General features: G+C 44.7%; 1 protein-coding gene and 1 long non-coding RNA gene across 5 annotated transcripts in view; one reads left to right on the forward strand and one right to left on the reverse strand.

Moving 5' to 3' along the window:
* Positions 1-689: 689 nt before the first annotated feature.
* Positions 690-9,519, reverse strand: LOC108584391. Its single transcript, XR_001899412.2, has 3 exons — positions 9,473-9,519; positions 4,548-4,628; positions 690-812 (listed from the first exon to the last, which is right to left on the reverse strand). It is a non-coding gene; the product is annotated as an uncharacterized LOC108584391 (long non-coding RNA).
* A 2,592-nt stretch (positions 9,520-12,111) lies between these two features.
* Positions 12,112-16,478, forward strand: part of SLC33A1 (solute carrier family 33 member 1) — a 29,502-nt gene continuing 25,135 nt past the window's right edge. For 2 of the 4 annotated variants that reach the window (XM_009203594.2, XM_031663634.1), the window contains exon 1: positions 12,112-13,476. In XM_009203594.2, the coding sequence (XP_009201858.1) occupies positions 12,702-13,476 (775 nt within the window). In that variant the 5' untranslated portion in view covers positions 12,112-12,701. The remainder of the gene's footprint in view (positions 13,477-16,478) is intronic. The other 2 variants (XM_009203593.3, XM_003896426.4) reach the window with 2 other exon arrangements.

The following is a 16,478-nucleotide window of genomic DNA, read 5'->3' on the forward strand; positions in this document are numbered from 1 at the left end:
CTACATTTTTCCAGGATTCTTTATGAATATTCCATTCCTTGGTTAAAGAAATCTACAAAGATAAAAACCTCAAATCGGGCTGTGTGACTCTCGAGTATGTTCACACTCCCCTTTCTTGAATGTGTAATTTTCTCTTTGCAATAAACCTCCATACTTTTATAACCGCCCAGTGGGTTCACCTTGCCCTCTGCCTAGACAGAGTCAATCTATCAAGACGGGAATTGCCATAGAGAAAGAGTAATTCACACAGAGCCGGCTGTGTGGGAGACCAGAGTTTTATTACTACTCAAATCAGTCTCCCTAAGCATTAAGTTTTTAAGAACGAATTGGCTGGGCGCAGTGGCTCACGCCTGTAATCCCAGCACTTCAGGAGGCCGAGGAGGGTAGATCACGAGGTCAGAAGTTTGAGACCAGCCTGACCAAAATGGTGAAATGCTGTGTCTGCTAAAAATGCAAAAATTAGCCAGGCTGAAGGCATGCACCTATAATCCCAGCTACTTGAGAGGCTAGGGGAAGAGAATCACTTGAACCCAGAAGGCGCAGGTTGCTGTGAGCAGAGATCACAACACTGCACTCCAGCCTGGGCGACAGGGCGAGACTCGGTCTCAAAAACAAACAAACAACAACAACAAAAAATGGTGGGTGGGGGGAAGCCAGTGAGCTGAGAGTGCTGATTGGTCAGGTCAGAGATGAAATCATAGGGAGTCGAAGCTGTCTTCTTGCACTGAGTCACTTCCTGGATGAGAGCCACAAGATCAGATGAGCCAATTTATCTATCTGGGTGGTGCCGGCTGATCCATCGAGGACAGGGTCTGCAAAATATCCCAAGCACTGGTCTTAGGTTTTATAATAGTGTTTTATTTCTTTTATTTATTTATTTATTTATTTATTTATTTATTTATTTATCTTTTAAAGACAGAGTTTCACTCTTGTTGCCCAGGCTGGAGTGTAGTGGCACCATCTCAGCTCACCACAATCTCAGCCTCTTGGGTTCAAGTGATTCTCCTGCCTCAGCCTCCCAAGTAGCTGGGATTACAGGCATGTGCCACCACACCCGGCTAATTTTGTAGTTTTAGTAGAGATGGGGTTTCTCCATGTTGGTCATGCTGGTCTCAAACTCCCAACCTCATGTGATCTGCCCACCTCGGCCTACCAAAGTGCTGGGATTACAGGTGTGAGCCACCATACCCAGCCTCTCAGAGTGATTTTTATCCCCAGGAGCAATTTAGGGAGTGTCAGAATCTTGTAGCCTCCAGATGCATGACTCCTAAACCATAATTTATAATCTTTTGACTAATACGTTAGTACTACAAAGGCAGTTTAGTCCCCAGGCAAGAAGGGGATTTGTTTTGGGAAAAGGCTGTTATCATCTCTGCCTCAAACTATAAACTAAGTTCCTCCTAAAGTTAGTTTGTCCCACACCCAGGAATGAACTAGGACGGCTTGATGGTCAGAGGCAAGATGGAGTTGGTCAGGTCAGACCTCTTTCACTGTCTCAGTTATAATCTCGCAGTGACAGTTTCACTTTCATTATCTTCCAACTAATCCTTGAATTGCTTCTTGGGAAGGTGTCAAGAGCCTGGAGACTGGTTGGGGTTGAGACCCCACTGGCATTTGGGGACCTCCCCTAACCCACTGGTATCAATAAGACCTAACAATCCTATTGCTAGGTATTTGCCCAAGAGAGATGAAAAGATATGTTTACACAAAAACCTGTATGCAAATGTTTATAGTGAAATTACTCATAAAAAATGGGAAACAATCCAAATGTTCTTCAACTGGTCAGTAGATAAACACACTCTGGCACATCCATACAATGAAATATTAGTGGGGAGAAAAAATGAAGGAGGTGGGGATGTGGGACAACGATATCAATGAATCTCAATGCATTATGCTGACTGAAAGAAGACACATTCAAAAGGTACACTTTGTATGATTCCATTTACATGATATTTTGGAAAAGGCAAAGCTATAGGAAGAGAAAAGAGATCAGTGGTTACCAGAGGTTGGGGAATGGGTGGAGAGGTTGACTTCAGATGGGCACAAGGGTACATACTTTTTGGAGTTAACAGACCTATTCCATATCTTGATTGTGGTGGTAGTTCTATAATATTTATTAAAACTCATAGAACCGGGTGATGGGTGCACCATAATCTCAGAAATCACCACTAAAGACCTTATTCATGTAATCAAACACCACTCATTCCCCCAAAAACCTATGAAAAAAAACTTTTTTTTTTTTTTTTTGAGACTGAGTCCCGCTCTGTATCCCAAGCTGTGAGTATAGTGGTGCAATCTTGGCTCACTGTAACCTCCACCTCCTGGGTTCAAGCAATCCTCCCACCTAAGCCTCTCGAGTAACTGGAATTACAGGTGTGCGCCACCATGCTCCGCTAACGTTTATATTTTTAGTAGAGATGGGGTTTCATCATGTTGGCCAGGCTGGTCTAGAACTCCTGACCTCAAGTGATCTGCCCGCCTCGGCCTTCCAAAGTGCTGGGATTACAGGTATGAGCCACCATGCCTTGCTTAAATCTATGGAAATTTTAAAAACAAACAAACAAACAAACAAACAAGAAAAACACCCAAAAACCTCATAGGGCCAGGCGTGGTTGCTCACGTCTGTAATCCCAGCACTTTGGGAGGCCAAGGCAGGCAGATCACTTGAGGTCAGGAGTTCAAGACCAGCCTGGCCAACATGGCGAAACCCCATATCCACTAAAAATACAAAAATTAGTCAGGTGTGGTGGCATGCACCTGTAGTCTTAGCTACTCAGGAGATTGGGGCATGAGAATTGCTTGAACCTGGGAGACGGAAGTTGCAGTGAGCCAAGATCACATCACTGTACTCCAGCCTGGGCAACAGAGTAAGACTCTCTCTCAAAAGAAAACAAAAGGTCAGGCGCCGTGGGTCACACCTGTAATCCCAGCACTTTGGGAGGCCAAGGCGGGTGAATCACCTGAGGTCAGGAGTTGGAGACCAGTCTGGCTAACATGGTGAAACCCAGTATCCACCAAAAATACAAAATTTGCCAGGTCAGGTGGCAGGCGCCTGTAATCTCAGCTACCCAAGAGGCTGAGGCAGGAGAATTGCCTGAACCCAGGAGGTGAAGATTGCAGTGAGCCAAGATCACGCCACTGTATTCCAACCTGGGCGACAGAGCAAGACTGTCTCAAAAACAAAACAAAACAAAACAAACAAAAAACACATACAAAAACAAACTCATAGAACCGTACACTAAAAAGGGCCAATTTTACTGGATATAAATTATACCTCAATAAACCTGATTCCCACCTCAAAAATAAACAATTTTAAAATTCTGAGGAATATACAGAAGATACTGTTCAGATCTTAGTGAAATGATTGGAAAACCAGAGAAGAAATCCACAATCAGACATAGGTATACGAAGGGTCCACTAGATGGTGGTATTAATTTTTGTAATAGAGCCTAGAAAACTTTGAAGTGAAGACATCACAGGCATGGCAGTGGAGTAGTTTTTTGAAAAATGTTCTTGAAGTTTATTGCTGTAATTCCTGATGTATGTGTCACCTTGATTTTTGTGTTTTTGCTAAGCCAGGTGTCCTGGCCTTCCACTGATTCTGGGAGGCCATAAATATCCTTCTAGTAAAATTCTCTCTTTTGGATTTGTTTTGTTTCTGAAACAGACTCAATAGCAGCATTAATAGTGGTAGTTAACCAACTTGTTTGTTTATTTTTTGAGATGGAGTATTGCTCTTGTTGCCCAGGCTGCAGTGCAATGGCGTGATCTCGGCTTACTGCAACCTCTGCCTCCTGGGTTCAATAATTCTCCTGCCTCAGCCCCCTAAGTATCTGAGTTTACAGGCATGCACCACCATGCCCAGCTAATTTTGTATTTTTAGTAGAGATGGGGTTTCACCATGTTGGCCAGGCTGGTCTCGAACTCGTGACTCAGGTGATCCACCCACCTCACCCTCCCAAAATGCTGGGATTACAGGCGTGAGCCACTGTGCCCAACCTGCTTTGAGGTTTTTGTTGTTGTTTCTGTTCTTATTTTCCTGTATGCAGAATTTTAAATATGTACAAAATAAACAGAATGGTCTCATATGAACCCTCGGTGTACCTATCACCAAGCTTCAATAGCCTTTGATAATCCGCCATTTTAAATTCAAACCTCCATGACTACCAATCCCCATGTAAAAAGTTTTTTATAGTTGTTTGTTTGTTTTTTGAGATAAAACTCTTATGTATTTTGAAATGCAGAAATTTTAACCGTGCAATTTCAATTTGTTTCTGAAGGACCTAGTTTGGAAGTTTCTAAGAATACAGAGCAAAAAGAAAATGGAAAATTATGAGAGAAAGCTTACTGGGTAAATCCAGTAAACAAAATAAAAGTTTACTAGGACTTTTAGGGGGAGTTAATGAAGAGGAAAAAATGAAAAATAAAAGGTATTATTAAGGAAAATTTCTCTAAAATCAAGAAAGATTTGAAACTTTGTTCAAAAAGACCTAATAAATGTTGAACGAGATTAACAGAAAAACATATATGTGTTATACAATACATACCATCACACATCCTGGTGAAAATTCTGAACTTGAAGGATAAAGTGAATTTTCACAAGCGTTCAACTGGAAAACACAGGATACCTATAAAAAGGTAAGAAAAAAAAAAAAGCAAGAAAGGATCATGGCTACCACCAGAAGGGTTTTATATTTGGCGGTTTCACCAGCTTCCCCAAGACACATCAATCAGAGAACACCGGTATTCCAAAGAAAAGGGGAAATGATATTAACTGAAGTGAGTAAGGGGAGTTGAAAATGCAAAAAACAAAAACAAAAACAATTATTCATGACAGTATGGGCTGAAGGTCCCATGCAGTATCAGTTTTGTTTTTATAGTGATAGTGACATTTGTTCCGCATTTGCTGAGGGACACTGAGAGCCTGGTGGGGGTGGGTTCCCAGGTTTGTAGAGAAATGTTTTAGTTTGTGTTGGAAAGATACTACCACTAAGTCTTCTAAGAAGACAATAGCAATTTGGGCATGGCTTAGCAATGAATACTTGTCTCTACTCTTCATTTAGCATTAGCAGGGGCAGCTCAACTTGGGGCTGGAGGATTCTCTTCCAAGATAGCTCACACACATTGCTGGCAATTTGGGGCTGTTGATTGGGAGCTCACTCAGTGCTGCAAGCTGCAGGTCTTAGTTTCTTTCCACATAGTCTTTCCCTTAGTTCATGGGACTCAGTTCCAGGAGTGAGTATCTCAAGAGAAAGAAAGTGAAAACTTCCAGTTTCCTAAGACTTGGGCCTGGAAATTAACCCAGCATCATCTCAGCTGTATTCTGTTGGTCAGTCATGTATAAATTCAAGGGAAGGGGAGCAGTCATGGTGGCTCACGCTTTTAATCCTAGCACTTTGGGAGGCCGAGTTGGGCGGATCACCTGAGGTTAGGAGTTTGAGACCACCTTGGCCAACATGGTGAGACCCCCCAACCCTGGCCCCCCATCTCTACTAAAAATACAAAAATTAGCTGGGTGTGGTGGTGCGCATCTGTAGTCCCAGCTACTCAGGAGGCTGAGGTGGGAGAATCACTTGAACCTGGGAGGCGGAGGTTGCAACGAGCTGAGATCATGTCACTGTACTACTGCACTCCAGCCTGGGTGACAGAGTAAGACTTGGTCTCAAAAAAGAAAAAAGAAGAAACCTTAAAAATCTGCAGAGACCAGATGCGGTAGCTTATACCTGTAATCCCAGCACATTTGGAGGCCGATGGGGGAGGATTGCCTCAGTCCAGGAGTTCAAGACCACCAGAGGCAATATATGGAGACTCCATCTCTACAGAGAAATAAAGTAATTAGCTAGGCATAGTGGCGCATGCCTGTAGTACCAGCTACTTGGGAGGCTGAGGTAGGGGATTGCTTGAGCCTGGAAGGTTGAGGTTGCAGTAAGCCGTGATCACGTCACTGCATTCCAGACTGGGTGACAGAGGGAGGACCTGCCTCAATCAAATCAAATCAAAGCAAACCAAACCTCCAGATAAATTATTACATATAATTGCTAAGATAATAGAATAAAACTTCCCTGAACTAGAGAATGATTTTTATCTTCAGATTAATTGAAATGGTTCACTCATTCCCAGGCTGGTGGTTTTAAAATACGTCTACAATTGTCTCTTTCTTTCTTTCTTTCCTTCTTTCTTTCCTTCCTTCCTTCCTTCCTTCCTTCCTTCCTTCCTTCCTTCCTTCCTTCTTTCTCTCTCTCTCTCTCTCTCTCTCTCTCTTTCTTTCTTTCTTTCTTTTTTTGAGACAGTCTCACTCTTGTTGCCCAGGCTGGAGTCAATGGTGTGATCTCGGCTCACTGCAACCTCTGCCTCCCGGGTTAAAGCAATTCTCCTGCCTCAGCATCCCGAGTAGCTGGGATTACAGGCACCCACCACCATGCCCAGGTAAATTTTTGTATTTTTAGTTAAGACAGGGTTTCACCATGTTGCCCAGGTTGGTCTCAAACTCCTGACCTCAGGTGATCTGCCCACCTTGGCCTCCCAAAGTGCTGGGAATACAGGAGTGAGCCACCGCGCCCAGCCAGCTGAAGCCATTTCTAAGCAGTGTTGAAGATGTGGCTTAGTTCCTCCTGACTGCTTATAGTAAAATGCAAGAAGAGAGAAATGATTTAAAGACAGAATTGTCAAGCCAAAAGCCCAGGGAGGTTGAGGCCACAGTGAGCCATGGGATTGCATCACTGCACTCCAGCCTGGGTAACAGTAAGAGCCCATCTCAAACAACAACAACGACAACTACCCACAAATATATTCAGCACTGTTTACAATGAAACACTAGAAATAATAGGAGGCTGATTAAATAGATGACACACCCTTATAATTGAATAGTATAAAGTCTTGTTAAAAGAAATGGTTCTGTAGGTCATAATATCAAAAGAGATTTCTGATACATGTTTAAGGAAAATGAAAAAGCAAGGCACAGGACATTGTGTATATAGTGTCACATTAAGAAAAACATCTCCCAGGCCGGATGCAGTGGCTCACGCCTGTAATCCCAGCACTTTGGGAGGCCGAGGCCTGCGGATCACCTGAGGTCAGAAGTTCGAGACCAGCCTGGCCAACATGGTGAAACCCCATCTCTACTAAAAATATAAAAAATTAGCAGAGCATGGTGGTGTGCATCTGTAGTCTATGAGAGCTATGAGAGCCTTTGCAGCAGGGTTGCCTAGCATAGCCCTGGCGGTGAGATTCCTGCTTGGTAGAGCTGTAAGAGCAGGAGCTCTTACCAGTGGGTCCAGAAGGTGGGACCTTCATCCCAGTAGGCTTAGAAGGAAGCATATCAAGTCAAAGAGGATTATTCTCAAGCCTTAAGATCTCATGTAGTTGGACTTACTTGGGACCTGTTGCCCCTTTCTTCCTTCTTCTTTCTCCCTAACAGAACAGGAATATCTATCCTCTGCCTGTCCAACTACTGTATTTTGGAAGCACATAGCGTGTTTGGTTTTATGGGTTCACAGCTGGAGAGGAATCTGCCTCAGGATGGATTGTACCTTGAGTCTCACCCAGATCTGATCTGGATGTGATTTAGATGAGACTTTGGATTTAGACTTTGAAGTTGATGCTGAAACAAATTAAGACTTTTTGGACTATTGGGATGGAATGAAAGTGTTTTGTATGTAAGGAGGACATGAGTTGGGGGGTGGGGGTCCAGGAGCAGAATGTAATAGATTGAATGTTTCTGTCCCCCAAAATTCATGTGTTAAAACCTAATCCCCCATGTGACAGCATCTGGAGGTAGGGCCTTTGGGAAATTAAGTCATAGGGTAGAGCCTTTATGAAGGAGATTAGTGCCCTTGTAAAAGAGACCCTGGAGAGCTCCCTCACCCCTTCTGCCATGTGAGGACACAATGAGAAGGCGGCAAAAAAGATGGCCATCTAGGAACCAGGAAGGAAGACCACACCAGCACTGAATTTCCTAGAACCTTGATTTTGGACTTAACCTCCAGAAGTGTGAGAAATAAATTTGTTACTTAAAAGCCACCAAGGCCGGGTGCAGTGGCTCACACCTGTAATCCCAGCACTTTGAGAGGCCCAGGCGGGTGGATCACGAGTTCAGGAGTCTGAGACCAGCCTGACCAACGTGGTGAAACCCTGTCTCTACTAAAAATACAAAAATTAGCCAGGCGTGGTTGCTCGTGCCTGTTATCCCAGCTACTTGGAAGGCTGAGGCAGGAGAATTGCTTGAACCCGGGAGGCGGAGGTTGCAGTGAGTCAAGATTGCGCCACTGCACTGCAGCCTGGGTGACAGAGGGAGACTCTGTCTCAAAAAAAAAAAAAAAAAAAAAAAAGCCACCAAGTCCGTGGTATTTTTCCTTTAAAAGCTTGAATGGACTGAAATACCAGCAATAACATGTTTCATTTCTTAAAAGGTGTAAAATTTGGTATATTTACTTTTAATTAAAGAGTTCTGGTTTTTGTTTTTAGCATTTAATTATTGTTATCCATTGGAAAAAATAGATATTATATACATTATGTATAAAACTGTTTATAGGTAATGTATTTTCTATACCTTACAAATAATGCTAATTATTTCCTAAGGTTGTTTTCTCCCCTATCATTTTGTTATTTTATTTTATTTCTTTTCTATTTTTTGAGACAGAGTTTCGCTCCTGTTGCCCAGGCTGGAGTGCTATGGCATGATCTCGGCCCTCCGCAACCTCCACCTCCCAGGTTCAAGCGATTCTCCTGCCTCAGCCTCCTGAGTAGCTGGGATTAAAAGCATGTACCACCACGCCCGGCTAATTTTGTAGTTTTAGTAGAGACGGGGTTTCTCCACGTTGGTCAGGCTGGTCTCGAACTCCTGGCCTCAGGTGATCCGCCCCCTCAGTCTCCCAAAGTACTGAGATAACAGGCGTAAGCCACCTCACCCAGCCTTATTATTTTATTATTATTATTATTATTTTTTGAGACAGTCTTACTGTCTTGCCAAGACTGGAGTGCAGTGGCGCAATCTTGGCTCATTGCAACCACCACCTCCGAAGTTCAAGCGATTCTACCTCAGCCTCTCAAGTAGATGGGATTACAGACATGCACCACCACATCCAGTTAATGTTTGTGTTTTTAGTAGAGACAGGGTTTCACCATCTTGGCCACACTGGTCTCGAACTCCTAACCTCAAGTGATCCACCTGCCTTGGCCTCCCAAAGTGTTGAGATTACAGGCATGAGCCACTGCCCCTGGCCCACCTACCACTTTAATAATGCATGCATATTGAATTGGGGTAACATGAAAAACACTTTTCCTGATACTTGGCTCCAGTAATTTTTCCTATTGTTTGTAAATCTTGCCTGCATAGATGTAAAGATTTAACATTTGATAGGAAGATCATTTAACCACTAAAGGGGGAATCACTCTTATATGTAGGGAGAAATCAATTATTTGCAAGAAGATTCCTTATTTAAAATCTGATGTGGCCGGACACCATAGCACACACCTGTAGTCCCAGCTACTCGGGAGGCTGAGGCAGGAGAATTGCTTGAACCCGGAAGGCAGAGGTTGCAGTGAACCGAGATCACACCATTGCACTCCAGCCTGGGTGACAGAGCGAAACTCCATCTCAAAAGAGAGAGAGAGAAAAAAAAACCATTTGATATCAATACAATGTACTACTACTCTGTGATTTAAAAAAAAAGATAGACAAACATTGATACTGATATATTACCATCTTAAATGGATCTCAAGGACATTTTGGTGGATGAAAAAAAAAAAGCTGCATGATATATGATTCAATTTTGATCCCCAAAGTTGCATACTATATGATTCAATTTTTATAATATTCTTGAAATGACATAAGTATAGCTGTGGAGAACAAATTAGTGATTGCCAAAGAACAGGGAGGAGGACAGTGGACTGGTGTAACTAACGATGTGTAGTAAGTACTATAAGGGATAGCACTATAAAAGGGTGACACAGGGGACACACACACATACACACACACACACAAGCTAGTGCATGTAAAAACTGGTGAAATTGGAATAAAGCCTGTGGTCTGGTTAATATTTTACAGATGTCAGTTTCCTGGTTTTAATATTGTACTGTATTGAGGCTATGATCAGAGGAAGGTGGGTGAAGGGTACATGGGACTCTGCTATATTTGCAATTTCCTGTGAATCTATAATTATTTCAGATTAAAGAAGGGGAAAAAAATCAAACACGAGACATACAAACTCATCAAATATTTCCTTTTTCCAACACCTACTGATTGTGCATGGCTTTATTGGCTGCTTGCTTTAACTCCCACAACTCTCTGAAATAGACGTTATGAACTCTATTTTATTTTCATCAAAATGGAGGCTTAGGTTAAGTAATTTGTCCAAGGTACAACTACTGTTAGAGCCAGGGTTTTAATCCAGCACAATCTAAATCCCACTCATGGTTGTTTGGGCTGAATCCTTACTGGACTTAAATGACACTGTTCTTTTCTTTGACGCCCAGACTGGAGTGCAACCGCGGGATCTCGGCTCACTGCAACCTCCACCTCCCGGGTTCAAGCGATTCTCCAGCCCCAGCCTCCCTAGTATCTGGGACTACAGGCGTGAGCCACCACGCCCGGCTGATTTTTGTATTTTCAGTAGAGACGGGGTTTCACCATATTGGCCAGGCTGGTCTCGAACCCCTGACCTCAAGTGATCTGCCCGCCTGGGCCTCCCAAAGTGCTGGGATTACAGGCGTGAGCCACCGCGCCTGGCCTGCCATCACGCTTGTAATCCCCGCACTTTGGGAGGCCAAGGCGGGTGGATCACCAGATCAAGAGATTGAGACCATCCTGGCCAACACAGGGAAACCCCATCTCTACTAAAAATACAAAAAATCGGCCGGGCGCGGTGGCTCAAGCCTGTAATCCCAGCACTTTGGGAGGCCGAGACGGGCGGATCACGAGGTCAGGAGATCGAGACCATCCTGGCTAACACAGTGAAACCCCGTCTCTACTAAAAATACAAAAAATTAGCCGGGCGTGGTGGCCGTGGTGGCGGCGCCTGTAGTCCCAACTACTCGGGAGGCTGAGGCAGGAGAATGGCGAATGGCGTAAACCCGGGAGGCGGAGCTTGCAGTGAGCCGAGATCGCGCCACTGCACTCCAGCCTGGGCGACAGAGCGAGACTCCGCCTCAAAAAAAAAAAAAAAAAAAAAAAAAAATCAGCTTGGCGTGGTGGCATGCGCCTGTAGCCCCAGCTACTCGGGAAGCTGAGGCAGGAGAATCGCTTGAACCCAGGAGGTGGAGGCTGCAGCGAGCCGAGATCGCCCTACCGCACACCAGCCCGGGCGACAGTGTGAGACTCCGTCTCAAAAAAAAAAAAAAAAATAAATAATAATAATAATCTTTCTGCCAGAGGTGAGAGAGCAGAAAAAAAAATTAATCAGATTCTCACATTCCTGTGCGTCTCTTAGCAGAGAAGGGGTTTCTCCATGTTGGTCAGGCTGATCTCGAACACCCGATCTCAGGTGATCCGCCCGCCTCAGCCTCCCAAAGTCCTGGGATTACAGGCGTGAGCCACCGCGCCCAGCCACAAGACGTTTTATTGCAACATAAATATAGAGGATGTAACGAGTCATCCAATCACCAATGTAATTAGAGTTGGTTACCAAGTTTCCCTACGCGTCTTCCACCAGGAGGGATAAATGGACTGCAGACAAACCTAGCACCCCTTGAGCAGCTTAATTCGTATCATAAATATGCAGGCACCGTAAGGACACGATTCTCCAGGTAGCCAGGCCTTTTTCTACCCTTTTGGGGGCACAAGGCGACCTTGCCTCCTGATTCAAAAACTTCGTAAACTTCAATCCTTCTGCCCTTTTCTGGTCAGCCACGAAAGCAGCAGCCTGGCACAATTTCCAGCCTAGAGTTCGGGCACTGCTTGTCATCAGCACAACGACGAAACCTACACACACGGAGACCTCAGACCCCGCGTGATTACATCACTCAACCACCAGCGCAGGCCTGGAGGAACCCACTGTCACGTGACCGCTCGTGCCCAATGACCGAGGCCCACGCTTTCCAGACTGCCATAGGCGCTGTCATAGAGCCAGAGCTTGCGCGGTGCCCCGCCCCGGCCGCACGGTGCGCCGGCGTTAATCCTCCCCGAAAGTTCCGGCCGCCAAGATTGCAGGTTCCCACCAAGCATTGTTTCCGAACTGGGCCACAAGAGCGTGTTCCTGATTGGCTTGCTCTGGAGGTTGGGAAGGGACGTGTTAGAGACTGGGACCACTTCCTGAAGCGCGAGGCAGGAAGTTATATGCGTTTTCTGGAGTCCTGTAGAGAAAGTGCTGTTTGCCGCATTGGTGTCGGCGAGAGCTGGAGGTGTTGGGTCGGGAGACCAGCCGTTCGGTCCCGCCGCAGGTAGGAGCTGGTTTCCATCGCGGCACCACGGCACACACCTCCAGCCCTGAGCCCGGAGCGACTGCCCGGGGGTCTCCTTCAGGCTTCTTGACGCCGTTCCAGGGGGCACCTAGCCAGGCATCCTCTGGGCTTCTAGCCAGAGGACTGGCTCCCGGCTTCAGCACTCTGGGCTGCAGTAACAAGTGCCCTTATCGCCCTGAGCCCTGCCACCATCCCGTGAACCACCGAAACCCTGGTCCAGCGCGACAGCCTTGGACCTGGGACTGGACCGATCCAAAACGCTCAGCCCCGGCCCCCCACAGACGGGGCTCTGCATCGTCTCTGATATGTCACCCACCATCTCCCACAAGGACAGCAGCCGGCAACGGCGGCCAGGGAATTTCAGTCACTCTTTGGATATGAAGAGCGGTCCCCTGCCTCCGGGCGGTTGGGATGACAGTCATTTGGACTCAGCGGGCCGAGAAGGGGACAGAGAAGCTCTTCTGGGGGATACCGGCACTGGCGACTTCTTAAAAGCCCCACGGAGCTTCCGGGCGGAACTAAGCAGCATTTTGCTGCTACTCTTTCTTTACGTGCTTCAGGGTATTCCCTTGGGCTTGGCGGGAAGCATCCCACTCATTTTGCAAAGCAAAAATGTTAGCTATACAGACCAAGCTTTCTTCAGTTTTGTCTTTTGGCCTTTCAGTCTCAAATTACTCTGGGCCCCGTTGGTGGATGCTGTCTACGTTAAGAACTTCGGTCGTCGCAAATCTTGGCTTGTCCCGACACAGTATATACTAGGACTCTTCATGATATATTTATCCACTCAGGTGGACCGTTTGCTTGGGAATACCGAAGGCAGGACACCCGACGTGATTGCTCTCACTGTGGCATTCTTTTTGTTTGAATTCTTGGCCGCCACTCAGGACATTGCTGTCGATGGTTGGGCGTTAACTATGTTATCCAGGGAAAATGTGGGTTATGCTTCTACTTGCAATTCGGTGGGCCAAACAGCGGGTTACTTTTTGGGCAATGTTTTGTTTTTGGCCCTTGAATCTGCCGACTTTTGTAACAAATATTTGCGATTTCAGCCTCAACCCAGAGGAATCGTTACTCTTGCAGGTAGTGTATTTAAACTATTATGGTGTTAGGTTTATTTATCCTTTTGAAAGAGTGTGTGATGTTGGAGGGAAGCTCATTAATTTACTGGAAATCATTGTATGGGCGATAACTCAAGGTAAGTTTTCTGTTTCGTCCAGATGAGCTTCTTTAAATTATTAAAGCCAAAATGAATGACATCAGAGCAATCAAATGATCAGTACTCTGCAGGTAGTTAACAGGGAGAGGCAACCCATCAAATAACAACGGAGTCCAGGGATTCGTGCCACTTGCTTAATACACAAATGCACATTTTTTAAAAGTGTGGCTCATATAGTTCACATTTTTCCTTTTGTCTTGTTGGTTTTAGGTTTCTAGCTCTATACTTTCTGATCCATTTCTACCCCTACCATTGTACCCAGAATCCAGCCTTCTAGTGAGTGGAACAGGGTTTATTCTTTCAAACATTATTGAGTCAGCTACGGGACGGGGTTCTAAGGCCCCTTATGAATAAGGCAGAGTTCTGCACTCAAGAAATAGGGGAGATGAACGTTTTAGGAGACTTTGGAGTTGCCAGTAACTGCCTTTGGGAGTCAGGCTTCACATTGCAGATAACATTTGACTTTGTTCTTGAAAAAGATTCCACGAGGCCAGGAAATGGCACACCAGGATGCACAACACAAAGTGAAAGTGCACTGAGGCAGGAAAGTACAAAAAAGTACAGGACATTGCCTGAACTGGGTTTGGGAAATCATGCTGAGAAAGGCCGTGACTAAATTAGTAAGATTTTAATTACTATGGGAAAAGGGTTTAAAAGTTTGTCCTGTAAGTAATGGAGGGTAAGGTCTAAAAAATTTCTCCGTTTCTCTGCATTAGTAAAACACATGTAAGTTTTTCTCTTTTTTCTTTTTTCTTCTTCTTTTTAATTGAGATGGTTGGGGGTGGGGGAGTGTCTCACTATGTTGGCCAGGCTGGTCTCAAACTCCTGGACTCAGGTGATCCTCCCCCTCCTTGGCCTCCCAAAGTACTGGGAATTACAGGTGTGAGCCACCCCACCTGGCCTAAGCTTATCTGAGGGTTTTTGTATTTTGGTTTTTTTTAGCTTTTGTAGCAACTAGAAAACAAGTAAAATGACCAATATAAGGAATAACAATGTCAGGAATATAGTGGAATTCTTCATTTCTGTCAGTGATGATTAATTTAGGGGATTCTGTTTTGAAATTTAAGCAGCTAAACTTCTCAGCTTCTGTGCTACCTTGGAAATTCCCAGTAGAGTAAATGTCCAGGTATGTGGGTGATGGTAGGAGGTGTCACAACTATACTAATTTCCTGTGATCTCCTGCAATCTTATTCATTCTCACACACATCTAACCTTATGTACACCTCCTCAGACTGCTAGTGAGTGAGCCACTATTACTGGTGAAATGATGGTGATAGTACTTTTTCCTCAGTTGTTTGGTTGAGAGATATTATATATATAATATATAATTATATATATGCACCCAGCCAAAATTAAAAAATTAATTAAAATAAAAATAAAGAAGTCAAGGCTGGGTGCAGTGGCTCACGCCTGTAATCCCAGCACTTTGGGAGGCTGAGGTGGATGGATCACCTGAGATAAGGAGTTTGAGATCATCCTGGCCAACATGGCAAAACCCCTTCTCTACTAAAAATACAAAATTTAGCTGGAAGTGGTGGCACTCACTTGTAATCCCAGCTACTCAGGAGGCTGAGTGGGGAGAATCACTTGAACCCAGGAAGACCCCGGAAGCAGAGGTTGCAGTGAATCGAGATCGCACCATTGCACTCTAGTCTATGTGACAGAGCAAGGCTCCATCTCAAAAAAAAAAAAGAAGTCAGCGTAAATTAAAATCCAGTGGCATAATTTTGATCCATTAGGGAACAGTTGTGGCTAAGGGAGTATAAATATTATAATTATTGAACTCATAACAGCATTCTCTGGGATAATGTTTTACCAATCACGCTTACATTAAGAGAAAGTTCCAATTTAGCTAATTAGCAATTTAGTTTCCATGGCCTCTTAAACTTTGATTTCACTGAGGCTTTCTCGTCTTAAGTAACATCATCTCCTTAATCCTCTAGGGTAATATAAACATCAGTCCCAGGACAAAATGAAAAGCAGACACCAAAAGCAACAAACTGGCTGGGCATAGTGGCTCATGCCTGTAATCCCAGCACTTCGGAGGCCAAGGCGGGTGGATCACAAGGTCAGGAGACCAAGATCATCCTGGCCAACATGGTGAAACCCTGTCTCTACTAAAAATACAATAATTAGCCCGGTGTGGTGGCATGCACCTGTAGTCCCAGCTATTCAGGTGGCTGAGGCAAGAGAATCGCTTCAACAGGGGAGGCGGAGGTTGCAGTAAGCTGAGATCGCACCACTGCACTCCAGCCTGGGCGATACAGCCTGTAAGACTCCATCTCAAGAAAAAAGCAACGAACTGGTAATAGACAGGATGCATTCACAAAGTATTTCTAGGCGGTGAATTATTATTATTATTATTCTGAGATGGAGTCTCGCTCTGTTGCCCAGGCTAGAGTGCAGTGGTGTGATCTCAGCTCACTTCAACTTCCCCCTCCAGGGTTCAAGCTGTTCTGCTGCCTCAGCCTCCCTAGTAGCTGGGATTACAAGCATGTGCAACCTGGCTAATTTTTGTATTTTTGGTAGAGATGGGGTTTCACCACGTTGGTCAGGCTGGTCTTGAACTCCTGACCTCAAGTGATCTGCCAACCTCGGCTTCCCAAAGTGCTGGGATTACAGGTGTGAGCCACTGTGCCCGGCCTTGACTTGTTACTTTGAATTTTTTTTTTTTTTTTCCTGTGGAATTTGAACTTTGTTCTGCAGTAGATTCTAAAACTAGCTTACTTTTTAATTCAGCTGTTTATATCTGTGGTAGACTGCTGTTTCTGTTTCAAACATTTTAGTTGAAAGTTAGAATTCCTATAGTTTCATTCTCCTTTTTATGACTGAACATACCACATTTATAACATTGTTCTTTCTGGAA

Source organism: Papio anubis, chromosome 2 (genome assembly GCF_008728515.1).
Source record: "Papio anubis isolate 15944 chromosome 2, Panubis1.0, whole genome shotgun sequence".
Lineage (NCBI taxonomy): Eukaryota > Metazoa > Chordata > Mammalia > Primates > Cercopithecidae > Papio > Papio anubis.